The following is a 14306-nucleotide window of genomic DNA, read 5'->3' on the forward strand; positions in this document are numbered from 1 at the left end:
GGTCTGAATAGTCAGAAAATCTGGGGAATATACTAATATTCCTGCAACTGCTTCAGCACATTTTAAGACACAAGAAATTACAGTTGACTTGGGTGGAGGGCCACAGAGGAATATGACAGGCCCCACTAGCCTCCGAGTGCACACTCTTTGCTGGATAATTATAGAGTTGGCTACCCAGATGAATGAGGCCACATCAATACCAGCAAGTCATTCTATTCATTTAGATTTTTTCACAAACTTCAAAAATGCCTTGGTGAAAACAGCTTTTTGCTTTACAGAAAGAAAAATTGCTGTATTATTGTCATTTACCATTTACCCCCTTGTATATGTGACAGGGATAGCCAGTAGTGATCAGCAGGAAGATCCATGTAATATTGTAGCTATTTATTGAAGAAATTACCTTTGATGAAACTATCCATTTAAAAATAGCCATTCTGGTCTAAACTGCACGCAAATGACAGAGCCAGATTACTTGACAATATAGTACGTGCCTCATAGGATGATAGTATAGTGTTTAGCTGAAGGCTCACATCTTTTCACAGCTTCAGACTTGTACAAACTGTATCAAGCTGGCAGACTTTGGCCAATATTTACACCATATTTAGAAAATGGCTCTCTGCAATATTTATTCATGTTATAGCACTCATGACAAATGTGTTCAAGCTTAAAAAAAAAGAGACAATGTATACTGATCCAATTTATTGTTTTGTTGGTATAAAATACTTATAGAAAAAAATACTATATTTTTTTAGTAAAATACTAATATACAATACTTTAATATTAGCCAGTGGAGAACACTGAGAGATGCGGATTTGACACGATGGAGGGGCTGGTGCTGAGGATCGACGGAGCTGTGGCAGCTAAGCAGGCCTCAGCAGGCCACTCTAAACTCCCTCATAAAGCCTGCGCTGGAAACTCTGAATCGACGCGGCCCAGTCTCTAATGCAAAAAACACACCCACCAAACAAGCTCGCTCAGGGACGTCATCTGCCCGTTTAATGAAAATCATCTCATGGTTGTTCCAAACGGAGAGTTTTACAAATTAAGTGGGAGAAAAAGGCGAAAAATAAACGAAAGAAAGCAAATGACAGACAATTAACAATGTTCAAGATTGCACCGGTGTTTCAAAAAACTTTCCAATGTGTCTTGATTAAATACATTAATAATTAGAATTTAATTTGAATAAAACCATCGTACCTATGCCACATGTCTATGTACAAATTACTTGCCAAAATGAAGGAGTAGCTACTTTCATCTATACTACATTGATATAAAAATATGTTTTAGCAAAATAAATAGTTTGATCTTCAAACTGCTTCAATCTTTCCACCAGAGAGCATTCCTTCCTTAGTTTTATTGCACAACAACATCACAGTTTATTCCCAGGGTGGAAGGTAGAGATGGAGATGGGAAGGTTTCTTCCAGTCTTTGGTCACACTCTTGAGGTTCAAATTCCATTTTTCACCAGCTCATGAACGCCATCCAGGTTGATCACAAGGTTCGGACGAAACTCACGGTCCCGCACCAGTTTCTCCAGGCCCTAAAACACAGGTACGAGGTATTCATCAACAGAATGCCAGATTGGCTCACATCTTAATTACCCTCAAAACAAAAGGTCTGTGAATATTAAATGCAGTTACAAATTGGTCATACAGCAATACACAAGGAATCAGCCTATACCTGAAACACAAAGCGATTTTGTTTACTTGGGGGGGTATGCTGTTTATGACATGCTGCTTGGCAACGTGTCGCAAGTGTAAGAAACTGACAATCAATCTTCAAAAAAATGGAAATCTTTCGACTTATATATTTGGTTTGTGTGTGTGTACACATATAGACACATATACACATACATATGCATGTAATCATTTTCACAATTCCACCCCCACCCCCCACCTCCAAAGCTTACCTCTCCCCCATATGAGACCAGAGGGGAGATCTCACATTTGATGGGCAGATCCGTTCCATCCTTCAGGCTAAAATGAATGGAATATGAACAATTATTCAATGACTTTCACATTGTATTTTGCTGAGAGCACTGTGCCCTGGAAAGTAATCTGAGAGAACTGATCTCTGGGAAACGAAAATGGCAATGAGATTTTAGCAAAGAAGCATGCATACACCTGCAACTGAAATCTGTGGAAATAACCTGAAAGGAAGGAGGAAAGAAACTGATGTAATGATGAAAAGACTTTCAGTGACACTGCTACTTTAAAGAGTGAATTCCATAAAAACCAATGAACTTCATGGGTTTACTTTCATTACCCATATAATTTAAAATCATGTCATCCAGCTGACAGAAAATTAGACGCATTTTCCATTGTTCAAATGCAAAGTTCGATATGGAGAATTCATTCATTTCTTAAGAATTCCGACCCCTAAAAAAAATAAAAAGACAGAAAAAAGAGAAGAAACCCCTCTAACACGCTAATAGGAAGACTGCCAATTTTACACTCATGAGAGCAAAGATACCGCAGATTGAAAAGCATGCCTAGTAGCTGTTTCCCAGCATGCACACCATTCCATCGGTTAGTAACTACCAGTGAAACCCAGCCAGTGAAAAGATTTATACTCGCTATGTGCAAATATAACCTTGCACACTGGCCTTTGACTTGCATTCTACTAGTAGGTGCGAGAATGACCGACTGTGAAGAGAAGCCAAAGCCCCGCCACCATGCACTAAATACGACACCGAAAATATTTACTTCTGGTTGACATCGGGCGTGACACTCCCTGCAGGTCCAATTCTAGAAATATTGCACAGGGACAAACGTGGTTAATGACAATGCATGATGTTGAGTATAATATGACGGAAGCCATTCGACAGGGTTTTGTTCAAACAACATGATGACAGTATGTGAAGATGGCTCCTCTTTACATCCCAATCCTGATTACTAATACAGAGTGCAGAGGTGAGCTGTGGATATTGGTGAAAGTTAACAGTTTACAGATTATTTTGTGAACCTGAATTCAACATACTTTAATGCATTCAAGTACAATTTTATGAGGACCAAATTAAGCATTATTACTACATAGTGTTGTGAACAAGAAAGTATGTAGAATTATATTTGCTTGAATAAATAAAGTGAAATTTTGTGTGTGTTATGAGTCAGATGAAATTAGATTTATCTACTGTTAGGACTTGGTGAGCACTAGATGAGGGTTAGTTATGCCCTAATATGAAAAACCATAACATTTAAAAAGTGTGTACTTTCTTTTTCACATCACTGTATGAATATCCTGGGAATGTTGCGTTATATTACCATCACTGAATATTACCAGCACGCCAATATCAAATTAAAGAAATAATCTTGTCCAAAAACTGAATAATCATTAAATTTTTAAATCAGCACTCAATACCTAAGCTATATAGCTATATAGAGGAGCAGACATATGAGCTACAGTATACAGGTTGATTACCACTGATGCTGTACTATACCAACTATCCACTGAGGCTGTACTATATACACCATCCACTGATGCTGTACTATACCAACCATCCACTGATGCTGTACTATATACACCATCCACTGATGCTGTACGATACCAACCATCCACTGATGCTGTACTATATACACCATCCACTGATGCTGTACAATACCAACCATCCACTGATGCTGTACGATACCAACCATCCACTGATGCTGTACTATACCAACCATCCACTGTCACTGTGCATGCTGCATGTGTGTGTAGTGTGTATGGAGGGTACATGTGGTGTGCACGTCATATGTGCAAAGTGCGTCTAGTATGTTTGGAGCGTGTGCATAGAGAAAATATGTATGCAGAGTACATTTATTGTGTCCAGAGTGTTTGTGTGGGATATGCATTGATCGTGTTCAGACTGTTTGTTGGGGATATGCATTTGCCATGTGCAGCGCTTGTTTTGGATATGCATTAGTTGTGTGCAGTGCATCCATTGCTGGTGTAAAGTACACACAGAGTGCCTACAGAGAGTGTGAAGAATGTCTGATAGGGTGCGAGGACAGCGAGTACAGGGGGCTCACCTGGGGATGGCTGGTACCCTGGTGCCATTCTCGTCGATGAAGTGCCCGCCGGCATTCAGGACCCAGCGGTGGTGCAGGGACATGAGGGCGTGGCGGGCGGTGGTGGGGTTGTCCTTCCCGTCCTGGCTGTCGGCATTCTTCAGCGGCGAGAACTCGTCCTCCCTCAGCACCTCATACACAACAAAGTTTCTGACAGGGAGAGCACGACAAAAAGACAGGCTGTCAATCAATCCAGAACAATCAAGGGCGCCACTCTGGCACAAATGCCTGTGTTGTAACTGACTACTTTTGAAAATACAATCAATTCCAACGTATTATTTATTCCAACTTATTTATTTATAGAAAGAATATCAGAACCGCAACCAACTGTTTAAATTTTGTAAGAATCCAGTCAAGCAACCCAATCCAAAGCAATTCATTACGATCAATTCCTTTAACTTAACTCCAGATTCTATGTTTTATATAACCGCAATGATAAAACTAATGCAAGTAGAAGCATAACAGCATTGTGGTTTAAATATTGTGTCCACAAATATATTCATCATGTAAGCATTTCACTTTGCGGAATTGCTTTACTAAATTTCAGTTCCAACAATCATTTCTATGTGTCCCATCGCAAAAAATGTCCTGCAATCAACAGCATGCAAGAATATGCTTGAAAAGTGTCAGGTCTTTGGCCCATCAAAGCTGAACTGAGGACCTTCCCAGCTTAACAGAGCTGTAAAATGGTGGCCTTACTACCACAGCCGGGATCACCCTCACTAATGTCTGGATCTAGGCTGGAGGCCCAGGCTGCCCGCAGCTTGGTCACGACGGCTCCTTTTGGGTTAAAGGGGAAGTGCAGGCTGCCAGCACCACATATGTTAAACCAGTACGGAAAATTACTGCACTCACTTGGCAAACTGAAAGATGTCGAAGACAAATTTTTCCATTTTGATCCCGTTTGGTTTGTCCGGTTTGATTAGCTGCCCTTGCATGTTCACATATGGGATTTTCTTCTGTGCAACATGGTGCTGCAACTGAGGCTCATAAGTGCTGCGAAGGGAGAGAACGGCCAGACGGAAAGAATAAAATGTAAAACATGTCCACCCTGTTTCACCATGACGACAAGGATAAAGGGACAGGCTTCCTTCCTGTTCTTCACTGGAGATCCTGACTTGGATCTCTATTGCTAGGATTATATATAATTGACACAACCTAATTGTAATACTTACACAACTAAAATAGGTTTTACACTTTTTATTTAAAGACGCAGTCCAGGTTTATTGGGATTCAGTATTGCTCCCTAATTAATCCAAGTTGAGACATTAAGATTTAAATGTAACCAATCTGGCAGAAGAAGCGTGATCGGTGCTGCCTCCCGTTCCACGCCCAACTCCAGCTTACTTGACAACGTCTTTGAGGAAGGACAGTGTGAAGAAATGGTTGGCCACGTTTCCTGCGTTGAACATCAGACGGCCATCCGCGCTGCGTTTCTCAGCAGTCGCCAGGGTGATCTCGCTGTACTCCACCACCTGGTAGCGTCCGTCAACCTTACAGACCACACCCACCGCCTCTGTGGGGTTGGTCTTCTCCACGACCTGTTAACAACACGAGAACTGCTTGAAGGCACAGACAGGCATGCTAGGACTAAGTAGGTCCTCATCATCTCAGTCAATTAAACGCATACTGACTGCAGGCATCAGGGAATAACCACTTTTCTACTCATCTGCCAGTTACAAAGGACAAACTTAACTCTCCATGACAGACTGTTACTGAGAGCAAGGCGTCAGGCAAGATGCCACATGAACTGCATGCTTTCTACATTCCCCTGGGCTGATGGCTCCAAACCTTCACCCAATCCTCTTCAGCATTTTTCATACAGATTTACAAGTATCATGGAGAATCCATTTGCTTCTTATTTTGCTCTTTGTGGATTTCTGAGTGATTTGGGCAGTACAATGCCCAAATATGCATTCGGAGTAATTTACTGCTAATATGCTTCCTCAACAAGACGTGTGATGCGAGTACATATGAAGGCTGGCTACCAACATGTACAGCATTTATGTGTGTACGGACCATTGCCACGGATTCTAAGCCACAGGAAATTTAAAAATTCATCCGAGACTAATCACATGACCGTTTGACTGCACAATACCCCACTTTGTGTACACTTGGAGCTAAAAAAAAAGTAGCATCAGGATATTTTCTTAATAAGTACAGTAAGTACCTTCAGAGAGAAACTTCACATCCCTGTTCCAATTACATGAAAGTACTATAACAGTGTAACATGTATTCAAGGGCAAAATGAGTCATGAAGTGACAGAAGAAGAATGAATGTGACAATTTCCACTTCTGATTGCTCTTAGCTTCATGGGAGAGACCCTGGAAGGGACCGTCCATCAGTGAAATTTCTCCCGCAGAGTGGATGAAGATTCATTATCCCTCTTTCCCCTCACCCCGAACTCGATATAACCTGGCACAGCCGCAGAGGAGGCAGGGCTGGGCATGTTCATCTCCCACCCACAGTGCTGAATTACTGCAGCTGCCAGAACGACTGGGGTCATGAAACCCACGCTGCACTCCCTCCTCTCTTCCCCCCCCCTTCCCCCCGACCTAACCTCCGCAGGGACATTCATGATAAACAGAATTTATCACGAATACGAAATGGGTGAAAACATGGGAGTCCTCTGTATGTGGGTCTGTGTGTTTCAGGCAAAGCAATTTCTACATATATAGTCTGATGTGAACCCCATCTTCCCGTGTGTATCCTACTTCCACCAAATTAAATATTTTCCCTCTCACTCACTGTGATAGCCGCGTTTGTAAGTTGTGCTACATGGAGTGAGACCTACAGTCACAACACTGCAGACAGGACAAAATCCTACCCTGCTTTAGACACATTTGTCAAATGTATTTTTTTTAAAAAATGAAAAACAAAATGAACTGCATAAAGATATAGCACATCAAATGTTTGTACATAAAAATAAACACAGCAACACAGTGCAACAGGTATACATATACATAGAAATACCAGTCACATTTTGTGGTATGTAAGTCCATACCCTTCTGTGTACACGGTAAATACAAGTTCACCGGGACGTCAGCATAAAAGCACAATCACACGTAACGAGATACTTCACTACTGGGCACTGTGTGGTTTCAGCGCTAGTAATGTGCTAAACAGCATTTGTTTCAAATTTCTGTGAGAACAAGGAAGAGGAAAAGAATGAGGGGGGAAAGGAGGAGGAAACGGAGGAGAAAGCACTTTACTAATTATCTTTACAGCAGGGAATGAAATAGAGGTGCAACAAGAAGGCTTCCACAGTTCAAAAAAATATTTTTGAGGTTTATGCAAAAAAGGATCCTTCGTGGTGCTTTCAAAACTTTTTAAATGCCTCTACCGCCCTCAAGTGTTTAGGTGTAGGAAGCACATCCAACAGTTCATGCATAAAATTTGGGGGCGGTTGCAGCCTGTGACTGACCTTGGCTCCACAGTCCCCTCCTTTCTGTACGCAAAAGCCAATGAAGGTGGGGTCTGCAACTTTCACCAGGATGTTGTCGACACAGTAGACATGAACGTACGCAATCCCTCTCCGCTCCATGTCTTGCACAATCTTTTGGGTCCCCAGTGCTCTGTACAGGCCCCCATTTCCATCTGAAAACAGAAATGTGTTATTAGGTCCCACAAAAGTATAACAAAAACATCAATGTCGATCACGAGACAGCAACATGCTAAAGAGCTCAGGGGAAATACCTGGTGCCATGGAAAGTTTGCCTTTGCTCTCCAAGATAATCTTCCCATTGTAGTCCATGGCTGGCAGCATGCCTTGTTGGAAGAATATGACATTTTCCTTTCTCAGGCCGAAGTAATTGTGCTGGGAAAAGTAATCTTTGGTGGACTCCATTGTTCGGCCGCTGGTCATTATGTACCTAATGGACATTCCATGAACACAATGTGTTTTCAATAAAGTGCAGCACTGTTCTGCATTTCACAGTTTAATCTTTTGCACACAGCTTTCAAAATTACCATGTCTACACAGCATGGAGCGTAGTATCTGTGGCTTGATGGTTTGGCTATCAGATAATATTCCCTGCAGCTTTTCTCTGACTGCCCAGCGGTCAGCTCCTAAGCTGGAAACAGAGAGGCATCATTCCTCTCAGAGTTTTTTTAGCATTTTGCTTGATTAATGATCTTTAGGAGGTTGAGGGTGAGGTAAATTATCAGTCCAGAGGGAGGATTTCTACCTCTTATGTAAATCACATGAGCTGCCACTGGTCTGCCACCAGCCTGAATTTATATGCATTAACCACAGCAGTGTTTCACTCTTCTATATACAGATGCTGTACCGTGGCGGCATGAGCATCACTCAATGTATTTATACAGTGACCATTTTCTTCAGTCAATAAATGGGAAGTCTTTATCTGCATCATTTTAAAAGCTGCAATGACACAATGACATGAGTTCTATGAAAATGGGCTAAGGGGTAAGGTTCTAAGACTGGCCTCTTCACTACTCATAGTAAGATTCTTAACTACACATTCCGGTTGAAGGGGTTAACAAACCCAAATTCTCTCTCTAGCTGGCCCATCCCGTTGTTGCAAAACCTTCTATTATCTTTGTAATTCAGACAAACACGTACTCTTTCCAAAAGTGTGGTCTGCCAGCTACATTTTTCGCCCCCCACTCTGCCATCTACTGGCTTAGCCGTGCAGTGCAGTCAGTTGTTGCAAGCAGCCCGAAGGTTTGTGACTAATTGAAGAGTTGCTCTTGCACAATGAGACGGGGAAATCCCAACTAAAACCCTCCACCTCTGGGTGGTGCTACAGCAGACTGTAGGCTGCCCTGTGTGGCTGCAAGCCAGTTAACACAGCTGCACTTAGGGGCACGTCACTAAACTGAAAAACAGTATTTTAATAGGACGAGCCACACCACCGTCCTCCAAAACATTTCTAATTAAGTATACGCAGATCTGAAATGTCAAAAGTCTACGCCTAATTGATATAAATTTACAAAAGGTAAGTCGTTGCTGTGAGTACCATAATTTTGAGCGGAGGGTGAGATTTACAGGCAGTGGCTGCAGTGTATGGCCTTTCAGAGAGCAGGCATCTCACCAGGGTATGCAGCACTCCGTCTTGTGCTGCTCAGCAGCGAGCTGCTCCAGCTTCACGATTCGCTCCGCCTGGATCTGAAAGAGCGCCTTGTGGGATGGCAGGCCGACATCGTACATTCCCTTGGGGTACGAAACTCCCAGCCTGGTCCCCTGGCCACCAGCCAGAAGAAGAACAGCCACCTTGTTCTGCGAGATACGAAGGAGCCCTGAAGGAAGAAATAAGGAATCGAGTGAAGAACCGCTTCACGGAGAGAGAAACTGTGCCCCAATCAGAGAGGAGCTGGGCAGAATGCAGTCGGTCCTGTGGAAAACAGGTTTTGAACAAAACGTGCACATGTTCATAAAGTGGATATATTCACCATCAACCCTATTTCAGCCATTAGCGTTGTAACAATGCATTAATTCAATTGACTTTACATGAGAAAATTTAGATTCTAAATGTCAGCCATCCAAAAGCTCATGAAATATTCAGGTCTCTCGCATAATTTACAAAAACTGAATGTCTTATCAAGTTCATTAACCACTTTGGTGCAGATAACATTCTGCATACAGTAGAATGTTTAACATGGGGGGATTACATGTGGGGATTAACAGTACTTTAAATCACCTGTGAAAACAACATGGAGCTTCTAAGCAACAGCTTGTTTCAATGTATTAATAGAATCTCATTTTCATCACCTGTGAAAACACCATACAGTTTCTAAGCAACAGCTTGTTTTCAATGTGTTAACAGAATCTCATTTTCTCTGGAAAGGCGTCTCACAATGATGACATGATAAAACTGAGGACTATCAGAATGAGAACTTTGCACAGGAGGAATGTTAATCATTTACTATTTAAGAATTTTAATGACAACAATTTATGAAACACTTTAACATCCTAAATGTCCGTGCATTTACATGTTACTATTTATTTATCAAAAAGGACAAACTAATTTTTCAGATTTAAATGGCCAGTTCACACTATGGCTACAGTTGCATAAGCTCTTCCATGTTTACTGAAGTACCATGTAGCCACTACTGCGGTGTGGTGAACGCTCCCTTTAATCAGCCCCTAGAACACAGCACTCATTGATTTTCCTGAACTGAGGCAGTGAAGCTTTTGCATAATTTCATTACCACAACCCCAGTTTTGGATTGTGAGCAAAATTTTCTTCCACTCAAATGGGATGGTCATTAGCATTTTCATTTCAATTTTTTTGGACATCTTTGGTATAACCTCATTGAAATGACATGCGTTCGAAAAGATGCTGTTAGCCAAAAATGTAATTTCAAACAATTCAAAGCATTTTTAATATACCTGGTGCACACTGTTCAGTTTGTGATTACAACAAGGTTTAAAGAAGAGACACTGATACCTGCTTCACTTTAGAGAGAAACATCCAGTGAATATGCGCAATAGCTGGTCTAGATTAAAGTTATTTTTCAGGTTACACAGAAAAATAGGCCACCATACACTTCCAACATAACTGTTCACAACTGCCATTGAGATCCATTAAGATTTCTGTTCTGGCGATTTATATCAAGTAACTAACATACTGACATTTATTTTGGAATAAGACTCAAGTGCTGAACAGGTATACAACAGAGAACATTTAAATATTTCAACATTTCAAAATGAAAAAAAAAAAAACACTACACCAGTGGGCTTCCTATAGTTTCTTTTACAGGCCCAACACCAGGTTATGCTTTTTATTACAGCTCAAAAGACACTCTGAGACAGACAACACTGATACAGGTAAAATGCATGCAAGTGAATAATAACCCAATGATCCATAGTCCAGTTCTAGCTTCGAGTCAATTGAACACTTGAAAACTATGTATGGCAGCAGTTCATACTATAACTGTTGGTGGTGAATCACTATGTTGGCTTAGTATAAACGAATTGGGTGTATCCACTAAACTGAAATGTACTGAGTCCATGTTGGGGGAGGGGGGGGGGAGGGATTGCTAGAGCAGTCCCAGGGCCAGGGAGTGACAAAGTATTTGAGGCCCTAATGAATCACTGAAATCACCATGCTTGCGTCATCCTTAAACAGAACCAGATGCTAAAACCCTGGCCCTTTCGCCCCCCGCCAAGGGCCACTGCTTCTGAACCCTGCAGCACGCAGAGCGTTTAAACCCCAAGATCCTGCAGGTCAAGTCTTTGTCACAGGCAAACCTCTGTTTTACTGCGTCAGAGGGGCCACCTCAGCCTCTTTATTACCCATAAGATTTGTTCTTTTTACCCCCCTGCCACTAGACTCTGACAGTTGCTGAAATCAATTACTTATACGTGGGGACTGTTGAAACCAACCCTGAAATATGATATGTTTTTCTATGTTTATTTCTTTTTGTTAGAGAAAACACTGTTCCACACACTTTTTTTAAAAAAGGAGGTACAATTCACTCATCTATACTGCTATACTATTTACAATAAAATTCAATAAAGGTTGTTCCTCTCCAGGCAAATATGTTAACGCTTTTTCAAATTTGAAAAAAGTCTTGAAGAGAAGGAGTTTTCATGAGGCTACTTGAAAGACAACTAACCTTCTTCCTCCCAATCCCTCAGCAGCTCTCGGTCACGGGTGACACTGCCCAGCACTTCTCTGGGCACTGGTTCCATCCTGCTGTCCACCGCCTCCTGATTGCCGTGACCGGACAGCTCCATGGCACTCTTAAAAAAGCCATTGATCTCCGTAAAGTCCATGCTTTCCAGTTCCATGCTCATTTCAGCTTGCTGCTCTGGACTCAGCTCATCCCAGAACTGCAAGAGATGAGACTGACCAGCCTTGGTCAACCTCTCCAGCAATCTGCCAGTGTCCATGGTCCCGTAACAAACTGTATTTTTACCAGCACCTGCAAAAACACAAGGGAACTGCTGATTTTGTTTCTGATGAGCACCAGTGCCTAGGTGGCCTATGCCAATAAACTATTACAACTCTGAATTAATAAAACCTTTATGACAGCATCCACTTTGTAAGGGACGCATTGTTTAAAACCAGCAAATTAATGTAGGTTGCTTGGAGAATAGTAAACCAGCGCAACAAATAAAAACATTTCCTCCAGGTAGCCTGTCTGTTGGATCTTATCTGTAAAAAACGAAAACTGTGCAAAGTTATTGATTTAAACAACCGGTAGCCAATAAATCAGTCAGGTCGCCAGATAACATTGGTTGACATTTCGCAACAAGACACGAATACTTGAAACATTCCAGACACACCTGCGTGCACATAGCATTCACAACTGTTGCTGGACAGCCAAAAGTATTTAGCCTAACTGTTTTTGTATTTTAACAATTTAATAATACACTGATTATATAGCTATTATATAGTAGCTGTCACCATGTCACCAAACTGTGCTCCGATGATCAGCACTGCGGGAGCGCTGAACTAGCTGGCTAACAGCAGCAGAAATGACATTAGGTACCTGCCACTGGAATAATCGTTGTATTCTCATTTCAAACAAAGCAGCAAATCAGTTTGCCATATAGCATGATATTACCCCGAAAGGCGTTATGTGGCTACGCGTCAGACAGAAGTCATAGTGCATATTCCCCATTCATACACATAGAGCCAAACCATCCCCGCCGGGACAGGGACGTCTAGCTAGCCTGCTGTTTGACTATAGAAAGTGAAGGGACGCTTGCTAACGTTAGCAACATTGATTCAAACACATCGTATCGCCTTTCACACAATTAGCAAGCTTTATAACGAGCTGTTTCTGCCCCCCACAGCAATATATAAGCAACCTACCCAGCTGGAGGCTGCATTGCTAAATAGCCAGGTTAGCCAACGTTACATCCCTTGTCACCTCAGCAAGCTAACCTAATGTTAGCCAGAAAGCAATGTGATCGGCTTGGGTCTGCGGCAACGTGTTACCAATGAATACAAGAAATGTGTGTTGTGCTGTTTAAATGCAAATACATATATTGCTACACTAACGTAAATGTTAAAAAAAAACATTATAACTACACATACCTTGAATCGCGTGCCTTCGGACTAATCCGTCCCCGACTAGACTTTCTAGTCTTAACCCAGGCGCCCCGCCCCCAGATCAACCTCCAGCGTCAGTCACTTTTACGTGGCGCTCCGGATGAAGGGAGACGCCTTTTTTTTAAAGCCGCATCACATATGCAAATATAGAAAATTATTCGAGATAGGACTACATTATGGAGTACATGTATATGATGTATTGGACATTGCGGGAAACACGTCCAACACAGTATTAACAGTGAACTTATCAGGTTATACTGGTAGCCATATGCCTAGCTAAAGCTGGCAACCAGCTAAATTTAAGTTTTAAACCAGACTGAATAAAACCAAACAGCATTCACTCTACACTATAAAGTAACTTTATACGACAGTGAAATATTCACTTCCTTGTCTCATCATGTATTGAGGTTTCCTGGAAACAACGTGGAGTGAGTCTTGGAGCCCAGCCCCTTTCCCCTGAGAATTACTGCATTAGTCTGCAATCTTTCAAATACAACTTTTTCAGAGGAACCAATCAGGGCATAATATAATAAGAATGTAATGAAAATATTTGGTTTGCATATTATAGTTATATACCTAATCTATACTATATCATAAAACAACGAAATATTTAATTGTATGACTGTTATACTACTGCCTCATTCCCCATTTGACATACCTGGACTGTAAACTGTCTTGTTGGGTAGACTAACTTTGTGGTTTAGGTCCCCCTTGCAAAAGAGATTTCGATCTCAATAGGGGTATTCTTGTAAATAAAGGTTAGGTAAACATAAAATTAAATGAGTTGGCTGTACTTACGTCATCTGCACTCAACTATTGCAGCTGTACATACAGTGAATTCCAGTGGATAACGAAAACGGCTGTTTTTTGGATGTTGATTAGCTAGTTGCCATACGTATTTTGCGCACTCTTCTTCTTGCGCATATTTTTAACAAGATTAGACTTAAACTTTTAACAACGAGGACTAGAAAGCTATGATTCCTGCCTCCCTTGTATCTATCAAAAATAGTGATTGATGGATAGTCAAATGTTCCCTAAATGCCTAAAACATACTTTTTCGGTGATACCTGCCTCCTCATACGACGGTCTATAGTCTCGTGTAGGCTACCATGGTCTCTTTGCAAGAGAGACAGTCCTCCAACACAGCTCAAAAAAAAACTGCCTGGGGTATACAACTCGATGGTATGATTTCAGAGAAAATGGCCGCCTAAACAACTTCTCAAGTTTGTTTTT

General features: G+C 41.5%; 1 protein-coding gene across 5 annotated transcripts; it reads right to left on the reverse strand.

The window, feature by feature from the left end:
- Positions 1 to 969: 969 nt before the first annotated feature.
- Positions 970 to 14112, reverse strand: uap1 (UDP-N-acetylglucosamine pyrophosphorylase 1). Of its 5 annotated transcripts, none has more exons than XM_035412328.1 (11): positions 13872 to 14112; positions 11629 to 11937; positions 9102 to 9306; positions 7744 to 7919; positions 7472 to 7644; positions 5394 to 5587; positions 4902 to 5042; positions 4008 to 4196; positions 2706 to 2747; positions 1910 to 1976; positions 1448 to 1540 (listed from the first exon to the last, which is right to left on the reverse strand). In XM_035412328.1, the coding sequence occupies exons 2-11, from the start codon at positions 11903 to 11905 to the stop codon at positions 1448 to 1450; spliced, it is 1557 nt and encodes a 518-aa protein (XP_035268219.1). In that variant the 5' UTR covers positions 11906 to 11937; positions 13872 to 14112. The 5 variants fall into 5 exon arrangements, with proteins under 5 accessions (XP_035268223.1, XP_035268217.1, XP_035268219.1 ...); XM_035412327.1 differs by lacking the exon at positions 13872 to 14112 and adding an exon at positions 13059 to 13187; XM_035412329.1 differs by lacking the exon at positions 13872 to 14112 and adding an exon at positions 12834 to 12855.
- Between the last annotated feature and the right edge of the window lie 194 nt (positions 14113 to 14306).

The sequence above is a fragment of the Anguilla anguilla genome, chromosome 4 (genome assembly GCF_013347855.1).
Source record: "Anguilla anguilla isolate fAngAng1 chromosome 4, fAngAng1.pri, whole genome shotgun sequence".
Taxonomy (NCBI): Eukaryota; Metazoa; Chordata; class Actinopteri; order Anguilliformes; family Anguillidae; genus Anguilla; species Anguilla anguilla.

What these genes read in the sequence shown, in the direction of transcription:
- uap1 (XM_035412326.1), bottom strand. Translation starts at nt 11,905, where the DNA reads ATGGACACTGGCAGATTGCTGGAGAGGTTGACCAAGGCTGGTCAGTCT. An exon ending in GAGGGGACTGTGGAGCCAAG is followed by an intron (nt 5,588 to 7,471) that starts GTCAGTCACAGG and finishes TGTTGTTAACAG; the next exon opens with GTCGTGGAGAAGACCAACCC. An exon ending in TGGTCTCATATGGGGGAGAG is followed by an intron (nt 1,541 to 1,909) that starts GTAAGCTTTGGA and finishes CCTGTGTTTTAG; the next exon opens with GGCCTGGAGAAACTGGTGCG.